The sequence below is a fragment of the Scophthalmus maximus genome, chromosome 9 (genome assembly GCF_022379125.1).
Source record: "Scophthalmus maximus strain ysfricsl-2021 chromosome 9, ASM2237912v1, whole genome shotgun sequence".
NCBI lineage: Eukaryota > Metazoa > Chordata > Actinopteri > Pleuronectiformes > Scophthalmidae > Scophthalmus > Scophthalmus maximus.
The window spans coordinates 1,646,808-1,667,461 of NC_061523.1; the positions used below are offsets into that span (position 1 = coordinate 1,646,808).

General features: G+C 46.1%; 1 protein-coding gene across 1 annotated transcript; it reads right to left on the reverse strand.

Moving 5' to 3' along the window:
- Positions 1-7,274: 7,274 nt before the first annotated feature.
- On the reverse strand, positions 7,275-20,318 carry LOC118320029 (protein NLRC3-like). Its single transcript, XM_047334601.1, is given in 10 exon segments — positions 7,275-7,768; positions 8,447-8,620; positions 9,561-9,734; positions 10,671-10,841; positions 11,442-13,226; positions 13,739-14,027; positions 17,397-17,409; positions 18,350-18,502; positions 19,384-20,160; positions 20,298-20,318. Coding segments are annotated over 10 exon segments (3,792 nt in total). The 3' UTR covers positions 7,275-7,533.
- Positions 20,319-20,654: the final 336 nt, after the last annotated feature.

Sequence of the window (20,654 nt, forward strand, 5' to 3'; positions counted from 1 at the left end):
CTGAAGACTTACATCTTTAAAAAAAAAACAACAACAATGTGCTCACTGTAGTTGAACTTTATTTCAAACAGATTATTTACATTTTATTTTTTATCACCTGCTCCCATTTTGATCTTCAGTCGATAGGAACTCAACATGTTCTTGGTGTTTACTCGTCTTCCTTCACTACAACATACAAATATGCTACAACTCATTCATCGCTCTCATTTTTGTTCAATGTCACAAGTCTATTTCTGTTCAGTGTCAAGCTGCTGTGAATGAAACTCAACAGGCTTTTATTTTTGAAATGAGCATCAGTGACGGCAGCTAAAGGAAAAGTAGCAGAAATAATCACTGCACTAGTATGTTTGTAATTGAGTCATGTGAGAAAATGTCCTAACCCTCACTCGGTAGTTATGATGATGATGCTGATGTTGATGAAGATGTAGTGACTGTGTGACCCTCGCCCTGTAGTTTTCAGTGTTGGGTCAGCAGGCTCAGTTCATCTCCCTGAACCAGATCGCCGCCCTTGCGGGTCTCACGGACTTTCAGGACTCTCCGTCTTCTCCGTCTTCTCCGGGCCATGTCCCGCTATGCTGGTATCAGGGTAAGGATGGGCTGAACTCGACCAGGTGAACGACCCGAGGCCTGAGAACCAAACGCCCGCGTCGGGCTCAGCCTTTAATTTGAAATTTGGAGTTAATACATTTTTATAAATTTGGAAGTCAATAGTCTTGATTTTGGAATCTTGAGTTGATGGTTGGGACTAATTTAAAATTTTGATTTGACGATTTTGATTTGATCGTTGATTTTGGAATTTTGATTTGATAATTGATTTTTGAACTTTGATTTTCCAATTAATGTTTGAATTTTGATTTGATAATTTGATTTGAATTTTGATATTATAATTGAATTTTTGATTTTGATTTGATAAGTTAAGATCGCTTTTTGTTAATGTTAAGCTGATCATTTAAAAAAAAATAAAAAAAATTGTTTGCATAAAAAGTTTTCCATATTTTTCTAAATTCTCAGAGTTAATTGGTCTACTTCCTCGTTACTGCCTGCCAAGCATAGGCACATTGTGTGATTTGGTATCAGAGTACATTAGTGTTTTTTGTAGTTTCATCCTAACTTACACTAAATCCCGAACACAGGTGCTGAGTCACCTAGCTTACATGGTAATAAAATAGATTTGTAGATTGCTAACAGAATACTGCTGCGTGTAAATCCCAGGTTGAAACTGCTCACCTGTGCAGTAGCGTCAGTAGTACGGTAACACAGCAACAGACCCACTGGGCAGGGCGAATTCCTCACACAGGTGAGATGGATCCCCAGGCACCCCGGGTGGGCGGAGCTGAAGCGCTCCAGAGTCAGATAGACCCAGCTCTAAAGGATGCGGTCTCCACGAGGGAGCAGGATATGCTCAACAACTACGATGTGAGCCAGTGTAACACAAAGTTACAATAACTGCTGGATTATGCGAATTACCCGGCTGGCAAACCAGAACGCGCCATCCACGATATGGTGGGTGAAATGTTCTTGGTGTTCCATCACAGATCTCATCTGCAGGCCACAGAGCGACCACAGAGCGTTTTAGGCGTCTGCAACTACTCCCGGCAGTTCGTCGAGGACTACGGGGAGATAGCCAGACCCCTCAAAGAGCTCCTTTTAAAAGACAAACCGTTCGAGTGGGGAGAACCACAAGAGCATTCCTTCCAGCAGCTGAAAGAGAAACTCTGTTCCGCCTTGCCTACCCAGACAAAGGCAAAGAGTTTCGCCTTGAGGCAAGCTTCTCTCCCCACTGCCTCAGTGCCACTCTGGCGCAGAAGCATGACACCGACAAGCGAGTTTTCGCCTTTGGGAGCTGACCCTTAAGCAGCGTCAAGATCAAATTCACCGACTGCGAAATGGCCCTTCTCGCCACCGTGTGGGCAGTAGAACACTTCCGTAGCTACATCGGGGGTCAGAAGGTGATCATCGAAACTTGCCATCAACCTGTCACCTTCTTGAACCGCCAAAGACTGAGAGAAGAACGAGTTTCCAACAGCTGCGTCGCCTCTTGGATGATGGCGCTGCAGGGCTATGATGTTGAGGTCAAGTACACCCAGAACCACAAAATGGCTTTAAGCCAAGGTCTGGCTGAATGTCACCACTGCGACTGCGAAGGACAACCGAGTCCCCAGTCCCTAGTCGTCACCACTCCGTCACTCCCGTCCAACCACCTTACCACTAGACCTCTCAAGAGTCTACGTGGACAGCTGCTCATATCCCATGAGAGCCAGATCCGAGCAGGAACCGGTATTATTTGGGTCAACCGCAGCGTTGAAGAACCATACAACTACTGGCTGGGTAACAAGAGTCAGTATGTGGAGATAGCTGCAGTATCCAAGACCTTTGCAGTGAATGCCATCACCTGCCGACAGGCGCAGGAGAGACGTGAGGACCCCCAAAACTGCGCATAGACCGTGCACCTGGGTCGCAAACCTGGTGACGCCGACCAGGTGACCATGCAGGAACAAGACCCTGCCATTCAGACCATGCGTCAGCTGGTCAAAAACCATCCGACACAGTGGACTTCACAGGTCCCCTCGCCTGAATCCAGTGAGCTACATGCTTTGCGTAAGGACCAACCGCACCTTTTGCTCGAAAAAAAGGCCTTTTGGTCTATGTCCACAACAACCAGGGACCAACAGACCATAGGGGGGTGATGCTTGCCAACGCTCACGACTCACCTGTCGGTGGCCACTGTGGATACAAGGCCACCCCCAAAACCCTCACCCATCCTAGGGAAGTGGGCCTCCGAAAGCGTACGATTCACGATACCCACCAGAGCAGCAATCGGACGCCCTTCCGTCCCCTTGCCCGGCCTCGCGGGGGTCCTAAAAATAGGCGGCTGGCGTCGTGGCGCCCCCGGCCAGGCTCCGGGCAGGACGGGGGCCGGACCAGGCCGGGCAATGCCATCGGACGATTTCCCATTACCGAGTCATTGCCGTCGGACGCCATCAGGTGCAAAGTATTGCCATTGGACACCGTGGCTACTAATGTAACCCTGGTCCACAAGTTATTTCCATTGGACACTACTGGAGGTACTGCCATTGGACACAAGCAGAGGTATTGCCATTGGACACGCTGTCCACTTGGGATACCCCAGCTCCAGGTATTTGAAGTGGACGACTATTGTCCACTTGCAAGGTATTCACAACTTAACCATTTTTAAAAAACACAATATAAAACTAATAACACACACTATTAGAACCATAGAAGTATAGAAATCTTAAAAGCTAACACCACACAATATTAGAACCATAGAAGCATAGAAATCTTAAAAGGTAACACCACACACTAAGAACAAAAGAAATCATGAAAACAAACCACAACACAATCTAAGAACAAAAACAATTTCTGACTAGACATTTTCCATGTTCTCTTTCTCCGCCGCCGCCGCCGCTGCTCTCCTCCTTTTCCTGTTGGCTGTGCTCTCCCTCTCCCTCTCACTCGAGGGTTGCTTTCACAAGGGCCCTGACCTCGGCTGCCTTGCTGTGATCCGGGTTTGCTGCATAGAAGCGGTCGGCTGTCCGTGTGTTTTGGCACATAAAGTCAGAAACACGTTTCCTGGCCTTTGCGTCCTGGGTCTTTTTAACCCAGGACGCAGAGAAGGGCGACTTACCCAGTAGCTTCGGGATGGCTTTTGCCACCTCCGAGAGGAACTTTCGAAGTCCTCCCTGGGCGGCAACCTGGTCACCTTGTCCCTCTTGGTGGCCATCCGGTGGACCACCACCCTCCGCTGCAGGGATTTGAGGCCCATTTTGAGCTCCCTCTCTATCTGAAGGAACTGCACTTTCGTCAGCCTGCAGTTCGATGGCGGGATTCACATCATAAATTTGACAAAGTGACTGGCGTTTTGCAAGTAAAACTTGGCCGTGGTCACCTTCATGCCACCCACAACCACACCTGGTTGTGGGTGGCATGAAGGTGTTAAAAGAGAGTGGGTAAAAGAAAAAGAAGTTAATCATATCAAATAGAATCTTTTAATCTACAAACAAAATTGTAACAACATTGTCACTCACCCACGGATCCTGGGGAGGTCAACCAGGAACAGCCAGTCCGAGAGCCGGGTGACATGATGCCCATGCACAGAAGAAATGTTTTCACCCAGCTCATGTTTGAGATTGCGTTCTCCCGCATATTGACCGTGGGGTCAAGGCCCTCGTGGTGGACCTTGTATTTCTCCAAGTACTCTTCTGTAACGATACATGATTTAAGGTGTTATAATATACAGGTGTGGACTCATTGAAACACTGCTGTCTAATGGCATGAATGAGACAGATCAATTATCATGTTATCAACATATGCTTACCCATCAAAGCAGGGAGGGTAATCAGCCTCATTCAGTTCCCCCTGCCAGTCCCGGTGCTCCACGGAGAGAAGGATTTTATGGGGGATGAGGGGCCCCTGCGTTTTCTTATTCCAGTTTTCCGCAGCCGCCAAGGACGGGCCGGCCTCATCCACACGTTCCTGTCAAAATTGGTCAAAAAACAATGCAACCAGACACACAAAGACAGAGAGAGAGAGAGAAAGAGAGAGAGAGAGAGAGACTCACCTCTTCCTGGTCTGTGCTACAGTGATTCCACATTTCTACGAATTTTGTGCACCCTGTGGGAACGTGTCCATTTGGCATTACAAATGAATGGTGATAAAAGTTAGGGGAAATCCCACTCTAAATTCCTTGAAGTGGACAGCATCGTATCTCGACCAAAAAAGGCTGAAATGAGGTGAAATTTTCACAGGCGTGCCATATCCGTGCTATAATCCATAATCCCGAGTCTCGGCCTGCTGCAACCTCCCCACGGCTAGTTCCTTCCAGGGGCACTGGAGCGGCGTGTGAGCAATATCAATCAATGTAGTAGCTTGCACACATCACCAAGTGTGATTGAGGAGGCTGAATCCTTTTGGCAATGGAAAGATGGCCTAAATTTGCCTTAATTGGCAAAAGGTCAACGAAGGGACAAGTGTCCAATGGCAGGACCTTAATATTGAAGTATGAGGGTCCATATTTCCAAAATCGTGCATTTTTTCATTTTTTCACTCCTGGTGCTTCATCCACGTAGGCACAGCTTACAGTGTGCCAAGGTTGGGGCGAATCAGAGAAACTCGTTTTTTTGGCTTTTTCAGCCTCTTAGGTGCAAGCCAGAAATGGCAAAAATTGAAAAAATTCAGATCGGCTCCATACTCACACGGTCACATCCTTAGAGTGAGAGGGTGGCTGGTTTGAAGTTTTGGCGGGTGACCACCAGTCGGACCACCAAAGTGAACAAAAAGTCCTTCAAATGGACACATTTACTGTAAATGATGATGTTTTCCACAAAGCGGACACATAATATGATAAATTCCACAAATTGGACAAAAAGTCCAGCTAGGGGACGGGTCGGGGTCCCAGTGTCCAATGGCAATACCCATGACCCCCCCCCCCCACAATCCCGAAACAAAGTTCTAGCGCCACCATCAGGTACAGTACCGACGGCACGGACGAGCGTCCAATGGCAGGCACGTTGCACTGCCATCGGTTGCTCTTATAGAGATGCAAGTCCATTGGCAGGAGTTTGGGACAATGGCAGGGAAGATTCCCTTTCCCAGAGGAGATGCCGGAAATCCAATGAAGCCTTCAAACCCAACAAAAATATTTAAGGTAAAACTCATTAGGGGACCATAGCCGCTGTAAACTTACATTCGGCTCTCATCAATAACACTTTGCATGCGCTAGGAAATTTGTCTCAAATAGTCAAGGATGATATTACATACGTGCGAATAGTTAGAGATCTGATGCAGGATCTCCTCAGGCAAGTCAGTTCCTCAGTTAACAGCCTGAACAACGGACAGATTCCAGCATACCTGGTTTCCTTAGAACTGCTGGAGCAAATCCTAAGGTCTGCTACTACCACAGTTGTACAAACTTCCCAAGTCCACTTGGCATATAGTCTTGGCAGTGCAATCCCGATTTCGGTAGACCCTCAGAACCTAGAGATTCATTCTCAACCTACCAATAATAGAGAGACAAAACGTATATAGATTCAAATCTGTATTGAATATTGGCTTCTGGAAAGGAAAACACACACCTCAAAACTCCACCCTCACTTGCGTATCATGACGAGCACCTCTCACTCTACCTCATTCCCAATTTAAGTATGTGCACCAAAACCAAAGACATCCACTGGGTATGCCCCAGCAACCCTCGTAGGCAATGTCAACAATTACCTCTGCGGCTTCATAGCCGACTCTCCCGAACAAAGGTGCCAAGGTACTATGTCCATCAAAGATGATGGGATGGGGACTAAGGTAGAGTGGATGGGAAATCGATGGCTTGTTAACACACCCACCACCGATATTTTAGTGTCTTAAGACCGCCATGGCACAGCCACAAAGGTGACCCTTCCAAACCAAACAGTGTTCCTAACAGTCCCTCAGGGAGCCACTTTGCATATCGACGACATTGTCCTCCATCACCTCGGCCACGACAGATACGTCTCGGAGATTGAGATTATGTACGCATTTCAAGGTCACAACCTCACTATTGATGACACCCTTCAGCAGCAGCTTCTAGTTGAAGGGACCAAATTGGTTAAGTTCAGCCTCAAACCACCTGGACTCACAACCACATTCAATAGTCGCCTAGTCAAATCGTCGTCATACCAGGAACATCCCGTAAGTCTGGTTGCCCTTGGACTCCTCCTTAGTGGCTTGGTCATCACAGCAATTATCGTACACGTCATGTACAAATACATTCGAATGCTGCAGACAAGGCTGGATAACCTCTGCCTCATTCAGCAACGTTTCACACACCAGTCTGCGTCCATTCCACTGGCTAGCTCTGACCCCCTCCAAGAGCAAAGCTGCTAACCTTAACACCCTTTCCTCTTTTTCACCTCTTTCTCTTCTTCTTTTTGTTTCACGTGTTGTCAAGAACGACCAAACACAATATGATGAAGGTTAATGTGGACCATGATTTTGTGTGACATTTTGAATGTATAACAAGGTACCTAGAAATCATCTGCCCAGATGTGCCTCAGGTAGCTGCCCAGATGCTAATGCCCATGTGTATTCAATGAACTGAATACACATGGTGAACACCCTTTTGAGACTGAGATCACAGGTTTGAAAAATTAGTCCCTGTTCACAGGGTGGTGCCCCGATTACTGATTTCAGTAATAAGTTTATGAATATGAATATATATCATTGATAATTATTAATAACTTGCTAATTGCCAAAATATCTCCTGTCAATGCATAACAGTTCAGAGCTGCAGGTTTACAATGTGGCGAATCATATGATGAATAAAACATGTGAAACATCAGAATAAATGACTTTTCTCTCTTGTGCATCCTTGTGGTTTTGTCCTCACTCATGTTTCTATAAGCAGCCTTGTATGTGTGAACACAGACGACATCTTCAATCACTGCTCTGAATCATCAAAAGTTCGTCTCTGTCCAGTCTGTGAAAGTGCTGAGTTGAATTTATGAACTAGTTGAACACATTTGGTCAGATGGTCACCACTGACGTTTAAAGACACCAGCACACCTGAGTTTTATCAATAACAATATACAGTCTAAACATGGTGTCTGACCTCAGAGTCTCCAGTCTACAGTGTGGACTCTCCAGAAAACCACACAGCTTCTTCACTCCTGAATCCTGCAGCTCGAGGCTCAGCTCCAGTTCTCTCAGGTGGGAGGGGTTGGACTTCAGAGCTGAGGCCAGAGAAGAACAGCTGATCCCTGACAACCTTCACCTCCTCAACCTGGATAAAGAATAAAACATGTAGATGTAGGTGAGGTACATCCTGGACTGGTTGCCAGGGCCGACAAAAAGACACGTTCAGACCTAGTGTTAACATGTTAACATCCTGATCCGATCACCAGTGGTCTGTTCTAAGTACAAAAAGTGTGAACACAGATGCGAGACCCCGTCACTCAGACCACATGTGGAGGTCTGGGACACGTGTCCACAGTCTTCATCAGGGTGAAGGTGAATGTGTACTGGGCCACATTGAAGCTCCACCTACTCAGCTGACGTCCTCTGACTCGTTACATGTTCATAATGAACCAAAGTATTTTTACTCTCCTTCACATTCAGTCATTCATTTTTGGGCAGCGTCACAATCTCAACACTGACTGTCACATATTGATTTCTGTTTATTATTCAATGACATTAGGGCTGCAATGGTTATTACAACACCACACTTTGTCTAAATCGCCTATGTTTATAATATATTTACTTTATTTGTCCCGCCACAGTTTGTTGATGACACTAATTCTTTACACAACATATGAGGTCACTCACTCAGTGTGTTTTGCTGTTGCTTCCAGCGCTCTATCTCTGTCTCCTTTGTTTTTCACTCTCTCTTGTTCACCACCTGTGTTCTGCACTTTGAGTCCAACGTTCTGTGATTCTGAACAGTAACAGACAGTGAACTGACCTCAGAGTCTCTAGTAGACAGTGTGGACTTCCCAGAAGACCACACAGCTCCTTCACTCCTGAATCCTGCAGCTCGTTGTCACTCAGCTTCAGTTCTCTCAGGCGGGAGGGGTTGAACTTCAAAGCTGAGGCCAGAGAAGAACAGCTGATTTCTGACAAACTACAGCTTTCCAACCTGGATAAAGAATAAAACATGAGACTTCAGAAAATAAAGTTTCTGCTTGAAACCATTCAGTGTTTCATTGTCTGTTCAGTGCTGAAGAAAGTTAAGAACATGGAGGTTTAGAAAAGTGAGGCTCCAAACACCTTAAACACTAAAGTGTTTCAGTCAGTGTCAGATAAAATTTCATGCTCATATTCACAGACACTGAAAGTTTGTGTAATTGTCTGATAACATGATATGAACAAAATGTATGAATGTGAAACACGATGAGACATTTAAAGTGAGATAAGTTTTATTCTTGGCTCCACGTTGCTCGGCCATAGTCAGTGGACCATATACCACAGTCACAGCTGAGGGCCAAGGAGGACCGGGACCTTTCCATCGCGGCCCCCACTCTTTGGAACAACCTGCCTGGTGCAACACTTTCTAAAGATGTTTTCAGACAGGACCTCTGGAGAATGTCCGCACAACTGCATTCAGATATTTTCCAGAGTTTGTTGTTCACATGTGACAAACAGCAAGAGATTGTTGGCCACAAACACATTTAGGACAGCAGGAAAGTCTCTGGAAGGTTCTGTGGCATCTATGTAGTGCAGCAGGAGGCAGGACATGCCAATAACTCCAATGTGGAAGACAAAGTTTCTGTTCACACTCATCAACACGTCCACTCGCTTGCTGTGAATCCTCCAGAGATTTTCCTGTTGGATTCTCACATGGACTCACTCGCACATTCTCTGGAAATGTGACTAGATGACCGGCAGGAGAAGTTCCTGAAAATGTCCTGAGCAACATCTGTGGACAATCGTTTTCTCACATACAGCCCCTCCAGAGAAGTTCAGGACAATGTCTGAAAGCGGCCTGACTATGCTCTGAACGGTCCCATATGAATAAAGTTCATTAAGATTATTAATATTATAACAATGAAGAAGAAAATGTAAACATGGTGTTTGACCTCAGAGTCTCCAATCTACAGTGTGGACTCTCCAGAAAACCACACAGCCCCTTCACTCCTGAATCCTGCAGCTTGTTGCGGCTCAGGTCCAGTTGTTTCAGGTGAGAGGGGTTGGACTTCAAAGCTGAGGCCAGAGAAGAACAGCTGATCTCTGACAACCTGCAGCAAATCAACCTGTATAAAGAATAAAACAAAGAATAAAATCATTTATAATCCTAATCAATGAGTCTTTGTTAGTCTGTTATTGTGGATCATCATAATGTAAACACAACATTCATACACCTGTTCATGTTGTGGTGGAAATCTTGATTTCCTTAAGAAATTAACAAATAAATCATTCAAATAAACAAGTTTGTTTACAAGTCATATTTAATTGAAACAAAGTCAAGAGTACAACAGAGTCTTGGTTCAGAGCTCTTTCACCATGGAATGGTTCAGAGGTCTGACCCAGATCATACAGAAAAGACATCTTAAATAGCCAGGCCAAGGTGGCCAGGTCAGCAAGAGTGTTGGCCCTTTCATCTCTCTAAATCCTTCTTTCCTGGCCCTAATGTCCTAATGTCAAACTGTAACTAAAAGATAATATCAATTCAGAGATGTTCAACTAAACACCTCTGTTCATTCTCTCGTGTCACATCTTCACCCTGTAGGTTTATGGGATTAAAACATGTTCAAAGTAGAGACGGGTCCTGATGGTCAAGTCCATTCAATCTGGTTCCTCAGCCAACAAATCCCTGATTTTGTCTTTCATTCACTTCCTGTGTTTAGTTGATCTGAGCCACTGTCAGGCTGATCTACTGATTGGTCCCTTCATCACAAATACAATGACCATGTGACCAGCACAGAACTACAGTTTCATAGATCTGTTTCAAGAGAAACTCAACTGGACCCTTTGAACACTTTGACTTTTCACAGTACTGTCAGATTCCCCCATTCTGTGACACGAGCTCTGAACAATATTTCTTTGTTGAAGAGAGACGCAGTGTCTGTCATGTTCAGATGAGCAGCATCACCAGAAACCTCAGAAATATCTTTAGTGTCTCCACTGCTCTAGATCACAAACACTATGACTGGTCAAACAAACACAACAGATCCAGTCAGTGAACTGACCTCAGAGTCTCCAGTCTACAATGTGGACTCTCCAGTCCAACATACAAAGACCTCACTCCATCCCACAGGTTGTTTTTACTCAGGTGCAGTTCTGTGAGGTGGGAGGGGTTGGACTTCAGAGCTGAGGCCATGACTTTATAGTGCGTCTCTGAGAGTCCACAGCGAATAAATCTGTGAGGAGAGAAAATATAAAACCAGACAATATGTGATAAAAATACACTAGATGCCTATGATGAGAAAACATGTCCATCATTTTATACCATCTGCTCTACACATCCATGGTTCAGCTGATCCGATCTCCTTGTGTTGGACATGAAACAATAATACTAATCACTCTCCCTCATACTTGCAGAATTTTAGTGTGAATCTGTGTTTTACTTGAATTTGTGATGAATAAATGAAAAACATGACATTGACTATGATGTTCTTTCATATATCCACACCTCTGATATAAGAGGACACGTCTTTACTTTTCAAACTTGTCTTGACTCCAAACTGACGCTGACTCAGGTGACATCACTTGAGGAAACTCCTCAGATTCCTCGCGAGACTCATCATAACTGGCAGCTGAGACTGGCTTGTGATAGGTCGGGCGGGTGTATCAGTAGGACCTTGATACCACGGCTCCACTCCCCAAACACTACTGCGCAGACTCTGACTCCAAATGACACCAGCACAAGATGGCAGCGCCTGAATCTGAGATATTTTGGCTTCAGTTTAGTGCAGTGGGACTAAGTGGAAACACGTCGTCCATCATTGGTCTGGACTCACCGAGCCTTTCTGCAGTTTCTCACAGCTGGGATCAGTCTGAGTCGTCCCTCCACTGATGCTTTTTACTTCTTCAGGTTCAACTCGTCCAGAACCTCCTCTGACATCTGCAGCATGTAGGCCAGAACGGAGCAGTAGATCACAGAGAGTTCCTTCTCTGATTTGTTCTCTGACTTCAGGAACTCTTGGATCTCTTGATGTACTGAGATGTCGTTCATCTCCATCAGACATTGGAAGATGTTGATGCTTCTGTCAGAAGAGATTTTATCATTGTTGATCTCTTTCAGCTTGTCGATGATTCTCTGGATGATCTCTGGATCGTTCTCTGTCTGACCCAGCAGGCCTCTTAAGAGTCTCTGGTTGGACTCCAGACAGAGGCCATGAAGGAATCGAACAAACAGATCTAGGTGGCCATTTTGACTTTCAAAGGATTTCTGCATGGTCGTCGTCAGGAACTCTTCCAGAGTAGAGTCACGTTGTGTGTTGTTCCAATTTTTTCCCAGGAAATCGTCCACAACTTTTGTGTTTCTGTGGGTGTAACAGTGGGACATGTAGACTGCAGCCAGGAACTCTTGAACGCTCAGATGAACAAAGCAGTAGACGGTTTTCTGGAAGATCACACTCTCTCTTCTGAAGATCTCAGTACAAACTCCTGAGTACACCGAGGCCTCTGTGACGTCAAGACCACAGTGCTCCAGGTCTTCTTGGTAGAACATGATGTTTCCTGTCTCCAGATGTTCAAACGCCAGCCTCCCCAGCTTCAGGAGAACTTCCTTGTCAGCCTCCGTCAGCTTCTCTCTCTCAGGACTCATCTCATGTCCTTCATGATACTTGATTTTCTTCTTCTTTGTCTGAACAAGCAGGAAGTGTGAGTACAGGTCAGTCAGGGTCTTGGGCAGCTCTTCTCTCTGGTCTGTGGTCAACCTATGCTCCAGAACTGTAGCATTGATCCAGCAGAAGACTGGGATTAGACACATGATGTGGAGGCTCCTGGACGTCTTCACATGTGAGATGATTCTGCTGGACAGCTCTTCATCACTGAACATTCTCATGAAGTATTCCTCCTTCTGGGCTTCAGTGAAGCGTCGTACCTCTGTTACCCTGTCAACACAAGTAGAAGGGATCTGATTGGCCGCCACAGGTCGGGAGGTTATCCAGACGAGATTGGAGGGAAGCAGATTCCCCTGGATGAGGTTCGTCAGCAGCTCGTTGACTGATGACCTCTGTGTGACATCAGACACAACCTCCCCCTGGTTGAAATCCAGAGAAAGTCTGCTTTCATCCAGGCCGTCAAAGATGAACAACAGTCTACAGACAGCGAGCTTCTCCGCTGTGACCTTCTGTAATGTTGGATAGAAAACATGGAGCAGCATGAGAAGACTGTGCTGCTCATCTTTGATCAGGTTCAGCTCCCTGAACAAAAGCAGAATCAGCAGACTGGCGTTTTGGTTTTCCAAACCCTCGGCCCAGTCCAGAGTGAACTTCTGCACCAAGAAGGTTTTTCCAACGCCAGCGACGCCGTTTGTCAGGACAAATCTAATGCGTCTCTGCTGGTCGGGTCCGGCTTTAAAGATGTCGTGGGACTTGATGGGAGTTTCATGGAGGGTCCTCTTCTTGAAAGTTGTCTCGAGCTGCCTTACCTCATGTTGGGTATTGACCTCTTCACTCTGTCCCTCTGTGATGCAGAGCTCAGTGAAAATCCTGTTGAGGATGGTTTCACTTCCTCTTTCATTACTTCCTTCAGCCACACTTTCACATCTCCTCCTCAGACTGGAGTTCTTCTAGAACCTTCTGCAGACCAAGAAGCAGAGTCAGACTGAAGACAGAGAATATGCTGATCACTTTCCTTAGCTACATCGAACTATAAACGGAGAAATCCTTATCTTTCCGAATTTCTAGACAACTGCTCATATGGTTGACTTCAAACTTGGCGGGTGTTTGTCTGAGGTCCCGAGAAAGTGCAGTGTTGACTGTGAAGGTATTTTGGATGAACAGGTGAAGAAAATCAAAAATACAAACTATGAATCATCTATATAAACCTTACACAACCATGTAACTGTAAGTTGGATGAAAGTCCAGCAATAACAAATGAACTTTGTCGAGTGTGAAGTTGTTTGAATGATGATCTCATGAAAAGCTGCCAGCCAGATAAAAACTAAATAATCAGCCCCAATTGACAGACACATCCTGAAATGGAACTTTATTAAAAACTTTAGACAAGCAAAGGTTTCTAATCTTATGTTTTTTATAATCATCTTAAAAGTCAATGCTGTATGATTTAACAAATGAAACCAGCAGACAGAAGTTCAGTCTTACTCTGCACAGAGCTGCTCTGACCTGCTGTCTGAGCTCCAGGTCCTGTTCTGGATCTTTGTCCACACTGGGGACAGGAGGACTCTCCTGATGAATCCGACTGGTCCCAGTATGAGGTGATGCAGCGTCTGCAGAGCCAGTGTACACAGCTGGTAGAGACTGGATCCTTCAGGATGTCCTGACAAGAAGCACAGCAGGATGGCAGCTTCTCCAAAAAAAAAGACTTTTCATCAGTGCTGCTTTCCTTCAATGTTCCTGCACAAAACTTCTGAGCAGCTTCAGTAAAGAACAAACACAATGTGACTGTGAATCCTGAGTAAAGATCTTTGGCACTGATTAATAAATGTGAAATCTATTTCAACACTGAATCATCTTCAGATAAAGTTCTCAGAAAATACTCTCTCTTACCCAGAGTATGAGGGTCCAAGTTCAATACTGAAGTTTAGAGGAATATTTCTGGGCCGGTCGCGATTCGTAGACACACAACTGAACACTGGAGACTCTGATCTTTGTCTGTGGACAAATCAAATATGTTAATCACATCATCAGAACTTGCAATGAGCATCTTCCCATTCTGAACATTTCCTCTATGACTGAGTTTCTACATCTACATGTTGGTGTGGACACCTTCTCTTACTCAGAGTGGGGGTCCAGGTTCATTACTGAAGTCTGGAGGACCATTTTTGACACACAGCTGAACACTGGATACGCTCTGTCCTCATCTTCCTCCAAATCACACATCTTCTCTGGTCTGAGAGGTGAAGCTCCAACACTGGAGACACACAAGCTCATTATAATAAACACAGTCAGTCCTGCAGCTCTAGAGTTAGAGGCTTCTCATTTCTTTATCATGTGTAGAATTAAAACCCCACATATTTTCTACCCATCATAAAGTCAAATGTTGGTCTTTAGATACACGCAAAGCATCACATGTTCATCACTGCGTCACAGTGAGCCTCAGTGATGAAGGTCCGGTCGAGACAGCCCTCCGTTTGAAATGTGATGCATGTCTTTTCCTGGCGTTATTGTTCCAATGATCAGAGCCCAAAGAGACTACAGACTAAATTGAAATTAAAAACTAAATTACATTGCAACTAATATTAAGACAATAACTGTCAAAACATATATTTTATATACTAATAATGATAAACACAAATATTGCTGAATGCGGCGATTGGAGGGTTCAAACCCCCTGCCATTTCATTCTGTTTATTAACAGATGGTGTGAGAGGTCCCCAGTGAGTTTGGTCATGATAGGTAATAGGCATTTGGAGTTATTGCGAATCACCGGCAAGTCGGCTGAAAAATATCCAAGGCAACCAAAGAAACTCACAAATTTGTGTGACAACCTTTGTTCGGAGTTTGAATGTATTATGGCGCTTTTCTTTTATTACCACATATGTTACGTTACCAACTAACGTGATGTGCTGTTTCATCGTTAGAAGACCATTTTTTTTTCAGTGTGATTCACCTTTTCTGTCATGCCCAACATTCTGGGTATGTCACCATAGTAACTGCAACAGCGTCATTACGTCAAGGGGAAAGGGGTAGGGGTAAAAATGAGAAATGGGATTGGGCCTGTGTCTTGACATTGCATTCCCCTAACGTTTAACCCTAACCCTGACCCTTAACCCTATCCTGAACCAACCAATTCTTAAAGGGGCCCATATTTTCAAAATTGAGATTTCTTGGCTTTGGTCTTTGGGCTCTGTAAGTACTGTAAAAGTGTCACAGCGGTCAATAAACAGACAAATACACGGCCTGCATTCAGATGCGGCTTTTTTTAAGATGCCCCAGGACCTCCGTATAATTGTGATGTCATAGCGACGCAGTCATTGCTGTTGTGCATCGGTTTGGGCTAATTTGGTTATCAGCAATAATTTATAATTATCAAAGATAATTATGAATTATGAATATCAATAGAGCTTATTAATCAATGTTAATAGCAATGGGCACCACCCAGAAACCGGGACCAATAACCAAATCGTTAATTCAGTCTCAAGAATTAAAGGTGTTCACTCAAAATGTTCATATATGGTAATATGAACATTTAAGGAGTGAACTGAAGGTGTGAATTCGAGCACTGACTCTGTCAACCAGCTACTATCACAATGTACATGCAAATAACACAAAACAACTTCTCTTTAAAGTACAACAGCATTTATTAATTTTAGCAATATCAATTTACAATCAATACTACTTTTTATCAATAAATGTCTATTATAAGCTAAGCTACCAATCATATATCATATGCTCATCATATGAAAAGACAACAACAAGCAAGTGTGTGTGTGTGTGTGTGTGTGTTTGTGTGTGCGTGTGTGTGAGCGAGTGTGTGCACAGGTGTGTGCCCGTGAAGGGGGGAGGAGGAACAAGATGGTGGACGTGGCCTGGGTAGTCACGTGGCGCCAGAGTGAGACCTCAAGTTAAACGGCGGCTACCTTTAAACATGTGACTCTAACAAAGGAGAGATCGGGACGAAGTTAACTCCGGACCAGAATCTCTCCAGCACCCACGAGTGTGTGTAAATGTTTGTTAGTAGGAAAGCAAAGGGAAAGCGATCAAAGCAGCAGTAAGGCTCATGCGATGATGACTGAGGTCCAGCACCTGGTCTGGGACGCAGGGGCGCAGCGGCTCAGCTGGTGAGCCGGCGCGTCTCTGGTCTTTAAACAGACGACAGCGTGCTGAGTTCAGACACGATGGCAGAGCAACACATAATAGTCCGACGTGGTCGGACACAAATCACAGTCAAGCAACACTGATATTTACGTGGTTATTATTTTAGCAATAAACGGGACACGGAGGTCCGGTACAAACTTCACAACAATACACAGTAAGTTAACTTACTGAAACACATAAATAATCTACGTTCTGCCCAGAGCTAAAGCCTCTTACTGTACTCCTTGCGGGGGAACAAGCGTGTGTGGTCCGTCCTCGGATGCGGCGAGGCGGGAGCCGCGGCGCTTCCTAGCGACTGGCGGCGGGGTGCGCGGTCCTCCGGGGTTCGGATCGGACCGGCGGTCGACTCGGTTGAAATACTGTGGGTTCAGATCTTTCCTTCTGCAGGAATCAATAGACAGAGTGTTCCGTCTCGGCGGCTCTTGTCTTGAGACAAGAAAAGGGAAAAAATAAAAAAAGGAAAAGGGAAAAAATAAGCGGATTCCGATTCGTCCGGCGAAGTCTGGAAACCTGGGGCCTGGTTCAGCTGCGTGCACGGTCACTTCTTCTGGTTTCTTGAGTGATCGTCGCGGTGGACGAAGTCTAGATTTAGAAGTGGTTGCCTCCTTTGTAGGTCAGAGGAACCCACCTGATCAAAGTGGGGTTCTTTCCTGGAGAGCGATGATCGGTGGGCATCGCAATGTTTTATAGAGTCTGTGACGTCGCGCGACCCCTCGCAGTGCCGTGCGGGAGATGCGGGGTCTCCGCAGGTTGCCGCGGGGATCCAGGGGTCTTGGCGTTCCCTTTCTTCAGAAGACCATGCGGTCAGGCTTTTGAGATAAAATGTAGGCCGAAGTTGTCCTATACCCATGGTGCTCGTGCACAACAATCCCCCTTTTGCTCTGAAGAGTGGGATGCAGTTCGCAGTGTTCAGAGCAACTCAAGAGCTGAGCATCTGTGGGAAAGAAGGGGTAACCTGAGGGTTACTGTCCATGTATTCCTGAGAATGGGAAAGAGTCAACAGTCTATGCAGTTCATACAGTTCAGAGAGGCTTTGCGTCTGGGCAGTTAATGGACAAATTCTGTGCTGTTAACTGAGGCAAAGTCTGGGCAGAGTTTTCTAACTAAGCCTAGTTGCATTCAAACATCACACAAATCAAAACATGAGATGAAATATTAACCATAAACCTTCCCTTGCTGCTGTTTGGTCATCGGTGATGGCACAAAACAAAAAGAAAAGGAAAAAGAAACAGGAAAGGTTGTTAATGGTTAATACGCTAGCTCCGTGGAGTTAGCCAGTGGAATGGCACAGACTGGTGTGTGAGATCGTGTCTGAACGAGGAGTCCAGTCTGGCCTGTGGTGTTTTGCATGTCTGCATGTGATGTGTGCAGTAAATGCCGTGATGATTCAACCACTAAAAAGACAAACTGACTTGGTGTTTTGGAAAACTGACGACCTACTAGTTTACTAGTAACTTAATGGTTAGTCTAGTCGCTTTGAGACTTAGTTTACCAATTTGGTCCCTTCAGCTGGACGCTGTCTTTGAAGGGTGTCGTCGGCGGTGAGGTTTTGACCTCTGAATGCGTCCATGATCTCAATCGCCGTAACGGCGGTCGAGTTTGAGGTGATGGAGAACAAAGTGTACAGGTCTCCTTGGGGAGCCGTTAAGAACATGGTCTAGTTTTCAAGGGTTAGTTTAGTGGATGGATCATGTCGGTTGTAGGACATGAGCTTCGGTGGCAGGTCTGAGAACGTGCCAAGCTTGTCCTACTTACTTTTACATGTATTAGGGTGTAGTACCATACTATGCCAGATGTAACTGTGGGTGTTATGTAATAATTGTTCCTATTATTACCAACTCGCGCTTCTAGCGCCACCTACATGCTTGCTAGCAGGCTGCATGCGTGTCTTACATGCCAGCTGCACATCTCCTACTTACCTGCATGTTGAGGTTACTCAGTTTGCAGTGCAAGGTGACTCTCTGGTCACAGCTGTAAAAGAGGAGGGACTTCAAGTCTGTCGGACCATGGATCGTTTGGTTCCTCTGCAATTCCTCATTGCAGGCAAAGATCTTAGTTACAAAGGTTATTCTCTTGGGGAAAGGAAGGAGAAAAAGATCACAGCCTGCAGGTCTGTGCGAGAAAACCTTGAAGGAGCTACAGCTCCGGCCACTAGGGGTGTCTGGCGACTTATTTTACCTGTCTGTAAATGCGCTACCTAGGGTTACGCTGATCTTTGGTGGTAGGTCGCAAGAAAAGGTGAAAGGTGCACAGGTGTAGCTAATACCTGTGGCTTACAAGGTAGCAGTGTACTGCTGAACATTTGCTAAATCCTATCTTATCAGGAATTTAGTCAGGTGAACCGGCAGGGATTGAACCCGCAACTGTGGTGGTTTTAGCACCAGGTTCAAGTGAGCTGTGTAACAGCTATGTGTATGCCTCCGACCACATGGGGGAAGTACAGGGCTGAGTGTGTTTCTCAGCGAAGGAGAGAAAGGCTTGTGGTCAAGAAAAGATGACGATTGTCATGCTGCAATGGCTGTGGATTCACAGGCGGCAAGAAGTCAGAACCAGGATCAGGTTCTGGAAGAAGAAATAGGCGTGGATACACCTCACTACCACTTCTTGGGTGTAGCAGAGTTGGTGGCTTGGCCACTCAAGAAGGACAGGAAAGAGAGGGCATGGGTCTTGTGTGTGACGGTTCAAGGAGTGTCCTGGGTTCTCTTGGTTCCACCCCCCAACCTGCAAAGGGAACTTTGGCTGTGGAAGGGACACTTACCCAGCCTGGTTATGCTGGCGAGGGACCAGCATCAAGTCTTGTTAAGGGGTCCGGCTGACCTGGGAGAGGATGGGACATGTCGAGCTGCTTTGCTGTCTCCGTCAGACGTCTTCGGAGGAGACGTGCCTTTAATAGGTGTCGCAAACCTTCCCTTTTTGGCTGAGGGAGGTTCTGCAGACATGGTTCGACTCGAACCTGGGGGTGGATTTGGTCATCACCCCCCTGGCTGTGTTGCTCGCTCTGCTGGCGAGGTGGCCGGCGTCTTTGGGGTTCGGTTTTGCCGTTCACCTTAACGCGAGACCTGTTATCACCATCTAGCGCTATGTTCCCTGGAGCTAGGATATTGGCATTGCCTTCATATCCTCTGGCAGAATGCACGTGTGTTGTGCATTCTAGCTGGCAGCAATCCTCCTTTCTTCGTTCAGAACGCAAGGGGGTGGGGCTGAAGATTGGTGGGTGTGCGTCCCTTGTTTGTGGGGCACCCATGTCCACCAAGCAGGCTGGTGGAGTTGCCTGGTGGTCGTCTGAACTGATGAAATGGGAGACTGCCCCTGCAGGGGTCGCTAGGCTACTAGCGAGTGTCTCCTGATAACCTGGGTTCATCTGCTCCATCGGCTGGAGGGCATCATGGAGCAGGTGTCGGCTGGTTAGGCCAGAAGAGGACATCTCTTCAAGATCAGGAACACTGTGTGGTTCCTGGATGGCCGTGCAGGCAGCGATGCTTACCTTGCTGGTGTGGCCTTCTTCAGGGTCGCCCTCAACTCTCGGCTGAGGTGCCTGGATCTGCTCCTGCAGATTTGTGTGGTGCTCTTGCACCAAAGTCATCTCTAGCTGGACTTCTGGTCGCAGGCTGAGATGTTTGTGCACAGCTTGGTCGCTGTGCCGTACCTGGGTGAGGTGCTTCATACTCACCAGGTTCGGGTCGGAGCTCTCTGGCTTCCCGACTGGGTTGTTGGCCTGCCCAACTGGTTCCTGCAATGTGTTTCCGCAGGTGTTAACCGCAAAGATGTGGAGGTTTCTTCTCCTCTAAGTGAGAGGAGGAGGAGAGCGGCGACCACATCCTCTAGGTCTGTGTCGCTTGGTCTCAGAGGAGCCTCAGCTCCACCCACCTGGGGTGTTTGAGGAATCATCTCACTGCTTAGTAAGTTCACCCTGCCCAGTGGGTTTGTTGTGAGCAGTGACAGCAGTGGTGCTGACACAAGTGCACAGGTGAAGGCTTCAACCTGTGGCTTACAAGCTGCTTTCCTATGCTGGTTGTTTGCTCCAAAAACCTATTCTGTTGGAATGGTAATTAGGTGAGCCGGCAGGGGATCGAACCCGCGACTATAGTGTCATGAACACCAGGCTCCAAACAAATTAGTGATGTGCGTTTGCAAACTTGAACAATTCACCATGAATCTACTAACTACAAATTACACACTGAAAGTGAACCTAAAAATCACACTACGCATCTGCTTGGCAAGTAG